At 41.8% G+C, this 17165-nt stretch overlaps 1 protein-coding gene across 1 annotated transcript in view; it reads left to right on the top strand.

Annotated features, from left to right (window-relative positions):
- The first annotated feature begins 608 nt into the window (after window positions 1-608).
- NLRP4 (NLR family pyrin domain containing 4) overlaps window positions 609-17165 on the top strand; it is a 38859-nt gene continuing 22302 nt past the window's right edge. The window contains exons 1-5 of the mRNA XM_012749527.2: window positions 609-888; window positions 8327-9896; window positions 11197-11358; window positions 11806-11973; window positions 14886-15053. Of these exons, the coding sequence (XP_012604981.1) occupies window positions 609-888; window positions 8327-9896; window positions 11197-11358; window positions 11806-11973; window positions 14886-15053 (2348 nt within the window). The remainder of the gene's footprint in view (window positions 889-8326; window positions 9897-11196; window positions 11359-11805; window positions 11974-14885; window positions 15054-17165) is intronic.

Raw genomic sequence — 17165 nt, 5'->3', positions numbered from 1 at the left:
CAGACCTTTGACTTTTATATTTTAATGTGTTTTTGTTATGGTGTTTCCATGTGTGACACACCTTTGAGCATTTCCCATAGGGCTGTGAAGTCTATGTCTGACTTAATTTGTTTTGTTTTGCATATGGGCCTCCAGTTGTTCCAGCATCTTTTGTTAAAAAGGCTGTGCTTCTTCATTGTGCCTTTGTCAAAAATCAATTGACTATGTTTGTGGCGGCATGCCTTATCTGTTATTTACTGAGAAAAATGTGATTTCCCACTATTTGAAAGTAAGTCTGTATATACTTGAATATTGAGGATATGTCGGGTGACTATAGGTTAGGATTCTTATATCTTCTGGATTATTTCATCTATCCTCCCATCTATTAAGTTTTTTTTCAGTTATCACAATTTTAAGGACCATCTCAATAAGAATGTGAGATGAATCTAATTAAAGAACTTCCTGTCCTCATCCCCATGCCCCCCAAACTAGCAAAAAGTTAGTGATCTCACTTCATTCATTTTGAATAACTTGGTACTACCCTGAATTTTCCACAGGTTTTATTTATTTATTTTTTCTTGTTCCTGGTAATTATCTCTCTGAAGATTGATATCTGTGCCCTGGATGAGATGGCATCATCTTTCTTTTCTGATTTTGGGCTTATATGGTATCTAGAGGAGCTCAAGAAGGACGAGTTCAGAAAATTTAAGGAGCACCTCAAGCAAGAGACTTTGCAACTTGGACTCCAGCAAATTCCCTGGGCCGAAGTGAAAAAAGCCTCCCGGGAAGATCTAGCAAACCTGTTGATCAAGCATTATGAGGAACAACAAGCATGGGATATAACCTTAAAGATCTTTCACAAGATCAGTAGACAGGATCTCTGCGATAAGGTCCTGAGGGAGACTACAGGTGAGTGAGTCTGTGGGGAGGGGCCAAGGCTTCTTATCATGAAGATCACATCATAACTTTGGTAAATGGTATCTAATGCCTGTCTACAACAGGGACAAAATGTGCTATGGAAAATAGTATCCTTGTAGGTGGGAAATAACTTCTCTTAGACCTGGTGGGTTTTGTGGCAAAATGTAGGTAGATAATATGTCCTAACCTGTATTGTACCTCTATCTGTGTCACCAATAATTTTACTCTAAGCTGAGAATTTGCATCCTAGCCAGAGACTCTAAGGTGAAGTCGTAGCATAGAAACTCTGGACTTGGCCCAAACAGCAATTAACACCTGCTGTAGATTGTATAATGAACTGGTGTTAACCGGTATAATTGTGTGTGTTCAAAACAGCCAGAGAAGGCCAGTGCTTAATAAGACTTCTAAATCATTGTATGTATGTATTTTAATATTGAATAAGCAGAAGTTCATGTCAGGGAAGCTATGATCTATAAGCAATATAGTCTTAAGGGTCACATTTACATTTATCCTGCTGTAAGATGTTACTTTATTTTGCTTATTTACGATATCAATGGCAGAAAATAGCTCTTCTGACATACTGTTAGATATTCTTGTTTTTGTTTTTGATGTTCAGCTATCTTACTCTGATATGCCTAGATGTGGCTTTCTTTGTATTCATCCTGTTGAGATCCTCTGATATTCTTGCATCTGAGGCTTAGTAACACTTCAGCTCTCAATTTCAGCCATTGCGTGTTTAAATATTATTTCTATCCCATTCTTCTCGTCCTTCTGGGACTCCAATTATGCCTTTATAATTGGTATAATTAGACCTTTATGTGCCATGTGTCTCTTTTTTTCTACATTTCTTATTTTGTCTCTTTGCTTTAGTCTGGATATTTATTTCTAATTTTTTTAAACTCTCTCATTCACTATTCGGCTATTTCTAATCTGCATATAAACCCATTTTTTGATTTCTCAGATTCAATCAACGTATTTTGTTTATACAGTTTGCCCTTGTTTTTCACAGACTTCCATCCTTTCTGGAACATCAACTCTTCTATGTTATTGAACATCTTAAGTTATTTTAAAATCTGAAAATTTTGACATTGTACAGGTCTTTTTCTACTGCTGCTTTTTCTCCTTCTTTTTGCTCATATGCTCTTCTGGTATGCCTGGTAATTTTGAGTGCAGATTTTGAATAGGAGCCATTGAGGAGGTTATTGGGGTGCTGTAAGATACCTTTTTCCAGATAAACTGGAATTGCTTCTGGTAGCAGTTAGGGGAATAGCTCCTTTACGTGGAGGATTGAAGTAATTCAAATATGGGCTTTGTCTTTGCAAGGAATAATGTTTCTAGTTTCTTTTCCCCAGACCTTAGTCATTCAGCATCCTGACTAAAAGCCTGAAGTATTTAACAATCCCCCTCATCCTTGGCACGTGTTCCCCAGCTATTGTACCCCAGCCCCTGGAACTGCTAGAGTTTGCCCTGACTCACTAGTCTTTTAGTCCTTAATGTCTGCTCAGCTTCTTTAGAGGCAAATGCCTCGACCTCTCCTCATCCTCCTCCCATATGCTTTCATTCCTCAGTGATTTTCAATACTTAAAAAAAATATGTTTTGCTCATCATTTCCAAGTGTTAGTTGGGTAGTTGGTTTGAAATAAGATGATTAGAGAGTTTCCATTTTTGGCCATGCTAGTCTTTCTGGTGTATCTACTTTTTTTTTTTTTTTTTTTTTTTTTTTTTTTTTTTTGAGACAGAGTCTCACTCTGTTGCCTGGGCTAGAGTGCTGTGGCGTCAGCCTAGCTCACAGCAACCTCTAACTCCTGGGCTCAAGTGATCCTCCTGCCTCAGCCTCCTGAGCAGCTGGGATTACAGGCATGTGCCACCATGCCCGGCTAATTTTTTCTATATATTTTTAGTTGTCCAGCTAATTTCTATTTATAGTAGAGAAGGGGTCTTGCTCTTGCTCAGGCTGGTCTCGAACTCCTGACCTTGAGCGATCCTCCCACTTTGGCCTCCCAAAGTGCTAGGATTACAGGCAAGAGCCACCGTGCCCAGCCATGTATCTTCTTGATTTGGAACATTACTCAGAAAAACTATCCGTTCCAAATTAAAAAGAAAAAAATAACTAATCTCCACACTTTCTATATTTTTTGGTTTCATTTTTTTACATTAGACTACTTTATCCATTTGGAATTTATCCTGATATAAGGTGTGAAGTATGGACCCATTGTTACCGGGGGATTTTGGGGGGGGAGGGCAGGGGGCAGTGTTTGCTTTTTGCATGTTTAAGCAATTGTCCTGAAACCTTCTGTTGAATATACAAGTTTTCTCTCATAGACACGAAATGCCAATTTAATCATATTCTAAATCTCCCAACTGTGCATGTTAATCTATAGATTTTTTTATTCTATTCTATTGGTTTTGATTCTTAATTTTTTTTCTTTAGAGACAGTTCTTGCTGTGTTGCCCAGGCTGGAGTGCAGTGGTGCAATCATAGCTCTCTGCAGCCTTGAACTCCTGGGCTCAAGGGATCCTCCTGCCTCAGCCTCTCAAGTTTGGGATTATACGTGTGCACCTGGCTAATGTCACCTGGCTAATTTTTAATTTTTTTTTTTTTTAGAGACAGGGTCTCGGTCTGTTCCCCAAGCTGTTCTTAAACTCCTTGCCTCAAGTGATCCTCCCACATTGGCCTCCAAAAGCACTGAGATTACAGGAGTGAGCCACCACACCTGGCTTGCATCTCAATTACTTTTAAAAGTGTTTTCTGTATATTAGTATAGCTTCTCCACATTGTTCTTTTTTTTTAAGAATTTCTGGGGATTTTTTCTTACAAGCTTTATGGGAAAAAATGGTTCTAAAACTTCTTGATACCTTGGAGGTAATTTTTATAAGTTAATATGCATAAAAATGATATTCTTATGTTATCTTTCTTAATATTTTTCAAGTATCACTTATTCCATAGTTTGTTGAGATTCTATCCACTATATAATGAATACTGATTTTTTTCATTGTTTGTAGCAGTTTTTCAGCCTATACTCTTGAGTCCACCTGACTCCAGACCTCTCTTCCCTCGCACTGTTCTGACCCTCACTGCCCTTGGTACATGAATGCCTTCTTGCACCTGGAAGGGGGAGTTCCCTCCCCTAGGAGGAAAATGGGGAATGATGCATCCAGATCAGCAGAGCCAAAGTCTCACAACCAAGTCTCTGATATCCCAGTGAATGTCACCTGTACTCTGTACTTTGATTTGGGAAGTGCTTTAACCTGGATTTCACATTTGATTCTAGCATGAACTGCTTTTGCATGAGAAATGGTAGAAATTATGAGAACTCATGATAATCAATTTTATTATCTGTAAATAACTCTTCCAAGGCCACTTAGTAGGTAAGTGGCAATGCCTGGGCAAAATATTAGTTTAAGAAATAATGCCATATTTCTTAAAAAGTGTTCCAGTAAATTGAATGGAATGTAAAAAAAAAAGGAATCCTAGCCTAGAGTTCTTCCCATCAGTATTTTCAGTGCTCAGAAACACTGTTGCTGAACTTCAATGTCACGAGGCAGGTCTCATTTCTACTGAAGTGTTTACCTACATATTCTTCCATGCTCTTGGATTTCCAGGATCATATTAAAATTGCATGTGTGTTTGCTGGGAGATTCCCCAGCTGACAGGGCCAGAAACACAGGGCATCTCACGGGAAAAAGAAACAAGAAAATAGAGGAGAAAAAGTGGGGTGAGGGGACTCAATCAAGGCTTTCCAGACCAAGAGTCCCAAGAGTAATTTTTCGCTCATATTTATTCATTCTAAGAACAAAAGATCATCCTAAATCATACAAGCAAACAATGTTCTATAGACATCCCACAGACAAACAAGTTCTAAAGATTTCCCAAAAAGATTACAATAACCAGGTACACATCATTTCCGGTAAGCTTTAAAGATCACTGATAAAGATTAAGATATCCAGGTGCACATTAACCTCAGCAAAGCCTTTTCTAGCCTCAAACAAAATAAGAACATAAATTTTGGGATTGTGGCCAGGTCAGTTTTCCAGCAGGTTGGACTTTCCTGATTGCAGTCCTGGAGCAGTTTTCCACACCAAGAGATAAACTGTTTTCGGTTCCTCCTGCCCTTGGAATGTCCTTACCATTTTGAAAACAGCCACACCTATGCAGACTGTCATGTCCACAGAAGTTTCTATGCCAGAAATCTCCCTAGGTCACCCCAACATTTCTAAGCTACCCCAACATGTGTTGGCCTAGTATTGGCAGTGCCTCTCACCCGTGAGTGATTTTTGCTGCCTCCTAGCTGCCCCTAGCAGGGGACATTTAACCGTGTTGATAGGCATTTTTTGTGGTCCCCACTAGGGTGGTGATGGGAAGTGCTGTTTGTCTAGTGGTTAGAGGCCAGGGATGCTGTGGAACATTCTGGATGCTCAAGACAGTCCCTTGCCACAAAGAATCATCCAGCCCCCAAATGCCAAGGGTACTGAAGTTAAGCAGCTTGTATTAGAAGGGTGTGGAAAATATGCTGTCTCAAAGTAGCCACTAACCACATGTGGCCCTTAACATCCAAATTATTCTAAATCAAGTTAAAATCTCCTAATCCCAATAGCCACATGTGGTAGTGGCTGCTGTGTTGGATGGCAGAGAATTTAATGTTACCTTCTCACAGGAAGAAAATGCTGGCCCGAAAAGACCATTAGCACACTTTTCGGGAAGATGGGAAAGATGTTTGAAATACACACTCAGTGTGATTCAACTTGCGATCTTAAAAGTGTCAAGCTTTCGGTGAATTTTGTTTGTTTGATGAAGTTATAAGTAGTTTTCATGTTCTAACAGCTTTCTTCTATGACGCCCTCCTTACACACCTCAACTTCAAATGATTCACGTGGTTTTTCTCTTCTTAGAAGTTTATTTAGGGTCCTTTTGTTTTTCCTCATTGCATATTTCCCTAGCTTCCCTTCTTTTCTATTATTGTTGTTCGTTTTTTGCCCCACAGTGAGAGTTGGGCCTCAAACATCTCCAGAAATGTGATCGCTCCTAATGCAGGTCCTTGAACGCCATTGTTGCACACAGGAAATGTCAGAAGAATCTTTCAAATGCGTTCTGCGGAACTTGGCTTCAGACAGGACCTGGCCGGGTGGGGCAGGTGTGGTTTGGGTTTGAAGGCAGGTGGGAGTTGAAACCCTGACTTCGCTTCTGCCCGTGGCCCTGGTGGAGCACGTGAGCCTCTGTCAGTCCTGGTGGTAAAAGGCAGATTCCCTCCCTCACTGCATCAACCTGGAGATTATGAAAGCTGTGCAAATGCTACCTTGCTCAGGACCTGGCAGAGAATCGGGCCCATAAGTTGCGACGGTGTTTCTGTGTAGGTGGGGTTGGTGTGGTTGTTCCCGACAACAGGAGGTACTGCCATCACCTTCCAAACCGAAGTGCAAGCCTGGTAAAGCCCTCCATTCCATATCCTCCACGCTACGTAATATGCCGCCATGCGCGCGATCTCCCACGGCTTGTGAGTTTCACCACCTATGCATAGTGGGCACATGGTTTCACCTTCGTTTAAGAAACACAAAATTCAGGGAGGTTCTTTCCTTCCCAAGGTCATGTCGCCTTTGAAGAGCAGTAACGGTGTTTAACACAGGTTGTTTAAGTTCAGGACTCTTTCTATAGAAATATGTCTTGTGTTTTAACATTCTGAGTTTTTTGCCACTATTTTTCACTTACCAAAAGTATCTTACGTGAAGAAGAATATTCCTTGCACGTGGTAAACACAATGTAACAGAAGGGTATTGCTAAAATGAAATGCAATCAGGCCTGAAGATAGATCCTCCCATGGGTGCTTCTGTCTTTATCTCCTTTCTCAGTAAGGTTAAGGCTGTACCCATTTAATTCCCTTAGTGAGCAACCAAACATGTAGCCAATGGGATCCTCACTGATGTCGAGGGTGACATTTTTAGCAGCTGGAAACCTCAGAGGTCTGATTAGGAGAATCCATTGTCCCCTCCCCCCCCAAAAAGGTTAATGCAGTAGTACCTCCTGTCACATAGCTTCTGTCTGTGGGTGTCAGGTTGTGTCTCTTCCCTGCATACAAACAAATCCAGTAACAACTGTGCAAGGGTATAGGGGCAGTCCCCCACATCTCTGGTCCATTAGCCAGCATTCACTTGCAGGAAACAAAGATCATACCAGTTATTTAAAGAAAAACAATAATTTTATGGGTGAGTTTGGTGTTTCTGAAACTTTTGGAGGGGCTCAGGGATTAGGCTCTAGGCTGGCGCTCCAGAAATGACTCCACGGACCGCAGCACCAGTGGGCAGCTAACTCCCGTGCAGTTAGGAATGCGGGAGATCAGAGGGCCATGTCTAGAACTGGGACTTTAAAAATGCACCACTGTAAATATATAAAACTATTATGTAGCTATCAAAGTTTTAAAAATACACCACGGTAGCTGTGATTCCAGAAGGCTGCCCAAGGAGCTGCTCCTTGAAATCCGTGACTGCAGCAAGTGGAAACTACAGTTCTGTTACAGAAAAACCCAGCGTCCCTGCATTCATGGTGACTGGCAGCAAAACAGAAAGGCAGATACTTCCCTTCTACCTTCCAGTGTCGTGAGTGTGTGTGTAGATCGCAGAACTTAACCTGTACCTTCGATCTTAGCTGCAAGGGATTCTGAGACAGGTGGGGCTTTGTCGTTGTTTGCTTTTTGTTTGTTTTTTTCAGCATTCTGCCATTGAAAGGACAAGAACGCCCACTAGAATAAAGTTGGAATGAATACGAGAGGCCACTCTGTCACAGAGACTGCATCTGCTTTCCCTCCGGGAGCAGTCCCTGTGGCAGGTCCTCCCTATGTAGCCTTTCACATCTATTCCATACACAAAAATCCTGTGTCTGTGTCTCAGTCTCTTGTTCACACAAATGGGTACATGCTATAGATACTGTCTTGTTCCTAAGCTACATAAACAGATCATTTCATATTCTCAATGTCTGTATGATGGTTCATGCAGATGTGACATAGTTCATACAAAGAACATATATCATTGTTTTACTCATAGTCATAACAGTTCTTGTTTTTTGCTATCATAGCAGCAGTGAATAGCCGTGTGTGTCTAGAGCAGGGGCTCACAAGCTTTTTCTGCAGAGGGCCGCATGGTTTGTATTTTAGATCTCCTGGGCCATACAGTCTCCGTTACAACTACTCAGCTCTGCTATTGGATCAAGAAAGCGGCTGTAGACAACACACAAATGGGTGGCATGACAGAGTTCCAATGAAAGTGTTTACAAACGCAGGCTGTGTTGATCGCCTTTGGCCTGTAGGCCACAGTTTGCAGCCCCCTGAGGAGATATATTTTTCCAGAAGAAAAATTTCAGGGTCAGAGAATATATGCATGAATGTTTAACTTTGACATGTCATTGTTTTTTTGTTTTTCCCTCTCAACCTCACTGACTCAGGAAACACAAAGATATATCAAGATCACATTAAAAAGAAATTTGACGATCTATGGTCCAGCAAATCTATCACTGGTGTTTATGCATACATTTGCTCAGAAGCCAGGCAGGAAGAATGTGACTATATGGAACTCATTTTTGCTCCCAGGGAAACGGGGAAACAGCCGTATACGTTGGTCTTTGAAGGGCTGCAGGGAGTTGGAAAAACAACATTTCTAATGAAGGCAATGTTGACCTGGTCAGAGAGCAGCGTCTATCAGAGTAGATTCCTATATGTATTCTACTTCTGCTGCCGAGAACTGAAGCAGTTGACGGAGACAAGCTTGGCTGAACTGATTTCCAGGGACTGGCCCCAGCCCTCCGCTCCTATCACAGAGATCATGTCCCAGCCAGAGAGACTCTTGTTCATCATCGATAGCTTCGAACAACTGAAATGTGGGTTGAGTCAACCCGAGTCAGAGCTGTGCAGCGACTGGACGAAAACGCAGCCCGTGCGGGTGCTTATGAGCAGCTTGCTGAGGAGGAAGATGCTCCCAGAGTCCTCGCTGGTCATCGCAGTGGCGCCTCGGTGCACGGTGGAACTTCAGGATCGGCTGGTGTGCCCGGAATTCCTAATATTCCCAGGATTCAGGGAGATTGACATGCAGGCCTATTTCTGCTGCTTATTTCAAGACAGGAATAGAGCCATGGAAGCTTTCAGTTTTGTAAGGGAAAACGAACAACTGTTTATCATGTGCCGAGTCCCCCTCCTCTGCTGGATCGTGGGCACCTGTGTGAAGCGAGAGATGGAGAAAGGCAAAGATCTGACGTGGACCTGCCGACGTGTCACCTCTCTGCTTGCCTCATTCGTTTTTCACATGTTCACACCCAAGGGCGCCGATTGTCCAAGCCAGCAGAGCCAATTCCAGCTGAAGGGGCTGTGCTCCCTGGCTGCAGAGGGCATGTGGACCGACCTGTTTGAGTTCAGTGAGCAGGATCTCAGGAGAAATGGGATAGTTGACTCGCACATCCCTGCATTGCTGGACACAAATATTCTTGTGAAGTGCACGGAGCGCTCATACATGTTCCTTCACATGAGCATCCAGGAGTTCTGTGCTGCCATGTTCTACTTGCTGAACAGTGATGGTGTCCATCCTAACCCAGCTGTCAGATGCAGAGAGTTGCTACTCTTTACCTCTATAAAGAAAGCAAGGAAACTGCATTGGATTTCTTTGGGGAGTTTTACATTTGGTTTGTTAAATGAAAGGGAACAACAAAAGCTAGATGCAGTTTTTGGCTTCCAGCTGTCCCGAGAGACAAAGCAGAGATTTCTCCAGTGCCTGGCGTACTTAGGCGACCACGAAGATCTTCAGGAGCAGACAGATTTCTTGGCATTGTTTTACTGTCTGTTTGAAATGCAGGACGAAGCCTTTGTAAGGCAGGCCATGGACTTTCTCCAACAAGTTAACTTCTCTATCTTTGAAAACACGGACTTGGTGGTTTGCGCCTACTGCTTGAAATACTGTTCTGGCTTGAGGAAACTTCGGTTTGCAGTCCAAAACATCTTTAAGGAAGAGAATGGACAACACTCTATGTGAGTCCATCTAATGACTTTCCTTTTATCTCCTTTTCAGAATCTGCCCATATTCTCAAGTGGGTTTTGCTAATGGAGTGTTTAATAAGAGGGTCATGGTAGGAATCTCGCCTTTCCCATCTAAAAAGCTTCAGTCCAAGTCCCAGCTTGACTCTTTAGAAGCTGTGAGACTTGCCCTTTCTTAGCTGCCTCATCATAAAACTGGGAATAATATTAATAACTGTATTGTGAGGATTGGATATGAGAGTCTGTATGACTCTCATATTCCTTCCCTTCTCGACTATCAGCTGATCAGTCCTTATAATTAACATATACCTTGTTCTCACAAGACCATACTAAGGCTCTTTCTTGTCCTCCCAACTACAAATTGCCATTTAAAACTTGTTCTAAACACCTGTAATCCTAGCAGTCTGGGAGGCTGAGGCGGGTGGATTGCTAGAGGTCAGGAGTTCGAAACCAGCCTGAGCAAGAGCGAGACCCCGTCTCTACTATAAAGAGAAAGAAATTAATTGGCCAACTAATACATATAGAAAAAATTAGCCGGGCATGGTGGCACATGCCTGTAGTTCCAGCTACTTGGGAGGCTGAGGCAACAGGATTGCTTGAGCCTAGGAGTTTGAGGTTGCTGTGAGCTAGACTGACGCCACGGCACTCACTCTAGCCTGGGCAACAAAGCGAGACTCTGTCTCAAAAAAAAAAAAAAAAAAAAAAAAAAAAAAAAAAAAAAACTTGTTCTCAAAATTGTACAAATTTTAGCTCACTTAATACTCATAAAAATCGTATGGGGTGGATTCTGTTATGATGCTACAGATGAGGAAACTGGGGCAAAGAAGTCAAGCAAGCTGCCCAAAGTCACATAGTTGGAGCCTGGGGCATCTTGCTGAAGACTCTGACTGTGTTGTGCTCCCTCATCTTTTACTGGCTATAAAGCAGGATTTCTTAGCACTGTTGATGGTCGGGGCTGGCTCTCCTGTTTATGTGGGGCCATCCTGTGTATTGTAGGATGTTCAGAATCATTTCTGGCCTCTACTCGCTAGATGCCAGAAGCACCCCTCCCTAAGTTGTAACAACCAAAAGGACCTGCGGACAGCGCAGATGTCCCCTGGGGCCCATGCCACCCCAGGTTGAAAACCACTAATGTAGGGTGAACGTACTCGACTGGCCCTATTCTCCCTGAGTGAAGGAGGCTCTGACTCAGATGTCTTCTCTTCAGAAAGATAATGTGCTATGCTTACATGTTGTGAGTGGCTTGCGTTGACTGCTCTCCCATGGAGAGCATTTCCTTTCTTCTTGATCACAGGCCAAGTTGCAGCCTCATCAATTGGCATCATGTTTGCTCTGTGCTCGCGACCAATGAGCACCTTGAAAAATTCAAGCTGGTGAACAGTAGCCTCAATGAGTCAGCTATGGTGACTCTGTGTAATCAGCTGAGACTTCCCAGCTGCCGCCTTCAAAAGCTTGAGTAAGTTGAAGATCAGCCTTGACAGGAGAATATTGTGGAAATAACAAATTTGTCTCCACCTAGTTAGCCTTTGGTCCAGGCTAACTGTATAAGCAGAGAATTAGAATCTAGAGCAGAGTGTCTCAACCTCCGTACTTGGTGACATTACATCCCAGCTCATTCTTTGGGGAGGGGGTGGGAATTGTATGTGTTGTAGCATATTGAGAAGCATCCATGACCTCTGCCCTCTAGATAAGCAGCTTCCTCTAATTGTGACAATCAAAATTGTCTCCAGACATTGCCAACTGTCCCTGGGGGGAGGACAACTGCCCAGGCTGAGAAGCACTGAGCTACGTAATTGGCTGTGAAATCAGAGAATGAATTAATTATGAATGAAAAGATACAGTCAAAGAAAGGTATTCATGCTTCATTAGATGAAACCCATCTACAATTGTCTTTGTTTTGCAGGCTAAATACTGTTTCCTTTTCTGGTAAGAGTCTCGCTTTCTTTGAGGTGCTTTCTTACAATGCACATATAAAAAACCTGAAACTCATCAAAATGAAACTCTCCCGTGAGGAAGTGAAGCTGCTCTGTTATGGCTTGGCCTGTTCAGTGTGCAACGTAGAAACCCTAATGTAAGTCTCCACGTTCATTATGATCGCCGGTGCTTCTACAGAGGACTATATATTTTTAATGTATCTACTTTTTCTTCTTTTATGTTATCCCTATGCAAACTTAACCTCCTGGGAACTTCAGAATAAAATATGGAAGCTAAAGTTTCTCAATTGCTATAACCACTGTGGAAAACGATCTGCCTATATTCATCTTTCCCGGATTCTGACATACTGTATTACCCAAGAAATCCCACTCATAGGTGTACATTACACAGACCTGCATGTCTCAGTTTGCTGGAAGACAGGTGCCAACACCTGCATGGCAGGTTTTCACAATATCTGCAAAGTGGAAATACTCACTGACAGTAAGTTAGATAAGTCTGTGGTTTTAGTTTCACGAGAATGATCGATCTACTGCCATATGCAAAAATTTGCATGAATCTCATTATTGATGGAAATGAGCCAAACTCAGGAGTCTTTCATATAGTTTTATTTATATATAAATAAAATATTTGAACTTATAAAGTTCAAAGATGGGCAACACTGTGGCATTAGAGGTAAGGACAATGACAGGAACAGGGAGGCAGGAGGTGGTGACCATGCTCTGTTTCTTGACCTGGTTACTATTTATAGTAATACAGGATCATTACATTTATGACAACTCATTGGCCAGCACGTAACCATTTGTGACCTTTCAGTATCTGTTATATTTCTTTTTTGCAGTTAAATTACAATTCCCTCTAATACTTACCCTCTATCTTCTTTGGCACCCAAACATTCAGATGCCTCCCCATGCAGCTCTGTCTGCCATGTCTATGGGCTCCCATAAACCACACACAAAATTACCCAAACCTATTAATAACAACCTTGAGATATAATTCACATACCACAAAACATATGCTTTTAAAGTATACAATTTGGTGGCCTTGGTATATACTCAAATGGCTGCAACTATCACAACTAGCTCATTTTAGAATGTTTTCATTATCTGTAAAAGAAACTCTGTACCCTTTACCACTCACTCTGCTCCCTTCTTTCCCTCCTCTCTGGGAATTACTAATGTACTTTCAGTCTTGTTGGATTTTTCTATTTGAGACATCTCATATAAATTGAATCTGACAGTAAGTGGCCTTAAATGTTTTCACAGTTCTTCCAAATTGTACCATGTATCAGTATTTCATTCCTTTTTGTGGCTAAATAATCTGTTGTATAGATACACCACATTTTGTTTATCTAGTTACCTGTTGATGAACATTTGGTTTGTTTCCACTTTTTGGCTATTCTGAATAGGGCTCTATGAACATTCCTGTTTAAATACCTGTTTTCAATCCTTTTGGGTTTATAGCTGTAGAATTTCTGGGTCATATGGTGAGTCCATGTTTAAACTTTGGAGAAACCACCAAGTTATTTTCCACAGTGGCTGCACTATTTTACATTGCCATAACCAATGTATGAGGATTCCAATTTCTCCACATTTTTGCCAATACTTTTTATTATTATAGCCATCCCAGTGGGTAGGAAGTAGCATCTCATTGTGGTTTTGATTTTTCTGAATGACTAATGATGATGAACATATTTTTGCGTGCTTTTTGGCCATTTTTGTATCATCTTTAGAGAAATTGATATTTAAATTTTCTGCATTCTTAATTGGTTATTTTCTTTTTGTTAAGAGTTCTCTATATATTCTGGATACAAGTTAGGTAATATACTAGAAATGTTTCACAAATATTTTCTCCCATTCTGTGTGTTGTCTTTTCACTTTCTTAATGGGTGTCTCTTGAAGCACAAATGTTTTTAATTCTCATGAGGTGTACTCTTTCTGAGAGTCTTGCTATGTTTCCCAGGCTGGACTCAAACTCCTAGGCTCAAGTGATCCTCCTGCCTCTACCCTCCCAGGTAGCTGGGACTACAGGTGCATGCCATCACACCCTGCTGCATTTTATTTTTGTCTCATGCTTTTGGTGTCATAGCTAAGAAACCATTGCCTAACCCAAGTTCCTTAAGATGTACTTCTTTTCATCTGAAAGTTTTGTTTTGGTTCTTATATTTAAGTCTATATGATCCATTTTGAGTTAATTTTTGTGTGGGGGGTGAAGTAGGCCAAATCCTATTTTTTCACCCCTTAAAAATAATCTCTTAAAGCTAGAAACAATTTTAAAGCTATGCATTGGCACAGAATTTTCCTGGAGAGATGTTTGGAGCCACAGACTAGGTAGCTTGCCAATTACTCTTCCATTTCTTGACAACTGTCACAATCGTTTACACCTTTATTCTGTTGTCTGTGGGTTTAGTATACTTTTAGTGGCACACAGAGGTAAGGAGAGTAGTTGAGGTAATGGAAAACCAGAATTACTGGCAGCACAAATCAACTTGAGCAAGCCACCAAATGACGAGCCCTACTGGTCCAAGGCTTTGTCATGGAATGTTCTTTAAGGAGGTATTAGTTGGGCAAAGACCTGGATAATAAGGACCTGTCTAACCAAAGACCAGGAAAGAGCATTGCACTCCCAGGGAACAAGTGCAGAAACCCCAAATGGGGTAAAGGAGTTTGGTGGTGGGGGAGGATGCATTTGGGAAAGCCCAAACATGTCTACTTTGAAGCATGAAACCTGGTGTGGCCATGCAGCTGACAACAACCAGTGTGGCTGGGACACAGAGACTTGGGAACAGGTGGGGGCCTTGTAGATCATGTTGTATAGTTGGCTGCATGTTGGCTCTCCTACATGCAGGAGAGAAGTTACTGGGGAGATAAAGCCAAGTGTGGATGTCCCTGAGACTGTCTGAGGTTGTCTCTCACTGTGCCCCAAGTTTGGTGGTTGGGGGCCAGTGAAGTTCCAAGGGGAGCAAAGATCAGCTGTCCTGACAGGGTCAGTGTGAGGAATGGGTCCAGGAAATAGAAACCAACAGAACGTGACATCTCCCCTTTCCTGCAGGCTGGGAAGTTGCAGCCTTTTGCCGGAGGACTGTGCAATGTTTGCCGTGGTTCTGGACGTAAACAAGAAGCTGAAGCACCTGAACCTGACCTGCAACCACTTGGACCAGGGGTTGGGCATTTTGTGTGAAGCCTTGTGCCAACCAGACTGCGTCCTGGAGTTCCTGGTGTGAGTGAGCCTCGGGAATCCGTGGTGGAGGACTGCGGTGTGGTTTGAATTTTGGCCTGTTTACTGACATCTGTCCTTTACATGGCTGAGGTTTTAATTCAAATGCTTATGAACCAAACAGACAAGAGTTTAGTCTTTAGTCCAGGATTTACCACTGACAAACGTACATCTTCTTTCTTACCTTTTGTCTTATTTGAGTAAATCTATGGGAAGCAAGTGTAATTTGGTTACATGCATAGATTGCATTGCAGTGAAGTCAGGGCTTAAATGTATTTAAGTACTTAAATACATTAATTTCTCATCATCCACGCCTTGCCACCCTCCCACCTTTCTGGGTTTCCAGTGTTTATTATTCCACTCTAAGTCTATGTGTACACATTGTTTAGCTCCCACTTATAAGTGAGAACATGTGATATTTGTATTTCTATGTGCATACTGTCTTCTAGAGCAAAATGTTTAACCTCAGATTTGATTTTCTCCTCTGTAAACAGAAGGAGGGAAAAGTATCCTGTCTTAGCAGTCTTTTGAATATTACGAGAGATTGTACAGAGTACATACCAAACTTCAAACAATGTTAGATTGGATTAAGGCACCTACAACACACACAGTACTTCCTGTGTCGATAATGCACTTATTTCTGCCTGTAAAGTGCACTCCCAGCTGCTGCTCAGGACAGAGGGCCTCTTGCCCTCACTAAATTCTGAATGTGCTTCTCTTGCAGTAATGGGATGTGTGAATAGACTAACCAAGAAGCAAATGTAAGGTGCATGGGACACAGAGAAGGAAGACAGATCAGTTCGTGTGTTACAGGGTCAGTTGATTACCTGTCAATGCATTTCTAACATCTTCAGTTTAACATCTTCAGTTTATGCTAGTACTTATACAAAATCAGGGAAAGGACAGGAGAGTGTGTATTTATTTATGTTTTTTATACACAAATATCCTTGGAGGAAATGTAAGAACTAAGCTGGGAGGTAGTGTAGGAGGGAGATTTTTCCCTCTTTCTACTTTTGGATTTTTGAAACAAATAAGGGTATTCTAAGAATAAATCAAGGAAGTTGGAGGATTTCTACTTCCAGCTAAAATGGAGGAAGAGGGACTGGATGAAACTTTCTGTAAATATCTACAAGGTCTCTATGGTCTATAGTGCAGATTAAGTCCAATGTTTCATTGTTGATTTTCTGTCTGGTTATCTGTCCAAGGCTGAAAGTGAGGTGTTGAGGTCTCTCTCCAACTACTATTGTATTGGGATTATCTCTCTTTTTGACTCTGATGATAATTCATTATATATCTGGGTGTTCCAATGTTGGCTGCATATATATTAAGAGTTGTTATATTGTCTTGCTGAATTTACCCTTTTATCATTATATGATGACTTTGTCTCTTTTCACAGCTTTTGTCTTGAAATATATTTTATCTGATAGAAATAAAGCTATTCCTTCTCTTTTTTTGGTTTCCATTTGCACAGAATATCCTTGTCCACTCTTTTATTTTCAGTCTACATGTATCTTTATAGGTGAAATAGGTTTCTTGTAAACATCATATAGTTGTGTCTTCTTATCTATTCAGCTACTGTCTTTTTTTTTTTTTTTTTTTTTTGAGACAGAGTCTCACTTTGTTGCCCAGGCTAGAATGAGTGCCATGGCATCAGCCTAGCTCACAGCAACCTCAAACTCCTGGGCTCAAGCGATCCTTCTGCCTCAGCCTCCCAAGCGGCTGGGACTACAGGCATGCACCACCATGCCCGGCCAATTTTTTCTATATATATTATTTGGCCAATTAATTTCTTTCTATTTATAGTAGAGACGGGGTCTCACTCTTGCTCAGGCTGGTTTCGAACTCCTGACCTCGAGCAATCTGCCCGCCTCAGCCTCCCAGAGAGCTAGGATTACAGGCGTGAGCCACCGCGCCCGGCCCAGCTACTGTTTTGTTTTTTTTTTTTTTTTTTTTGAGACAGAGTCTCGCTTTGTTGCCCAGGCTAGAGTGAGTGCCGTGGCGTCAGCCTAGCTCACAGCAACCTCAAACTACTGGGCTCAAGGGATCCTCCTGCCTCAGCCTCCCAAGTAGCTGGGACTACAGGCATGTGCCACCATGCCCGGCTAATTTTTTTTT

The sequence above is a fragment of the Microcebus murinus genome, chromosome 32 (assembly GCF_040939455.1).
Source record: "Microcebus murinus isolate Inina chromosome 32, M.murinus_Inina_mat1.0, whole genome shotgun sequence".
In the NCBI taxonomy this organism is placed as follows: domain Eukaryota; kingdom Metazoa; phylum Chordata; class Mammalia; order Primates; family Cheirogaleidae; genus Microcebus; species Microcebus murinus.
This window is presented reverse-complemented; position numbering and strand designations above follow the sequence as displayed.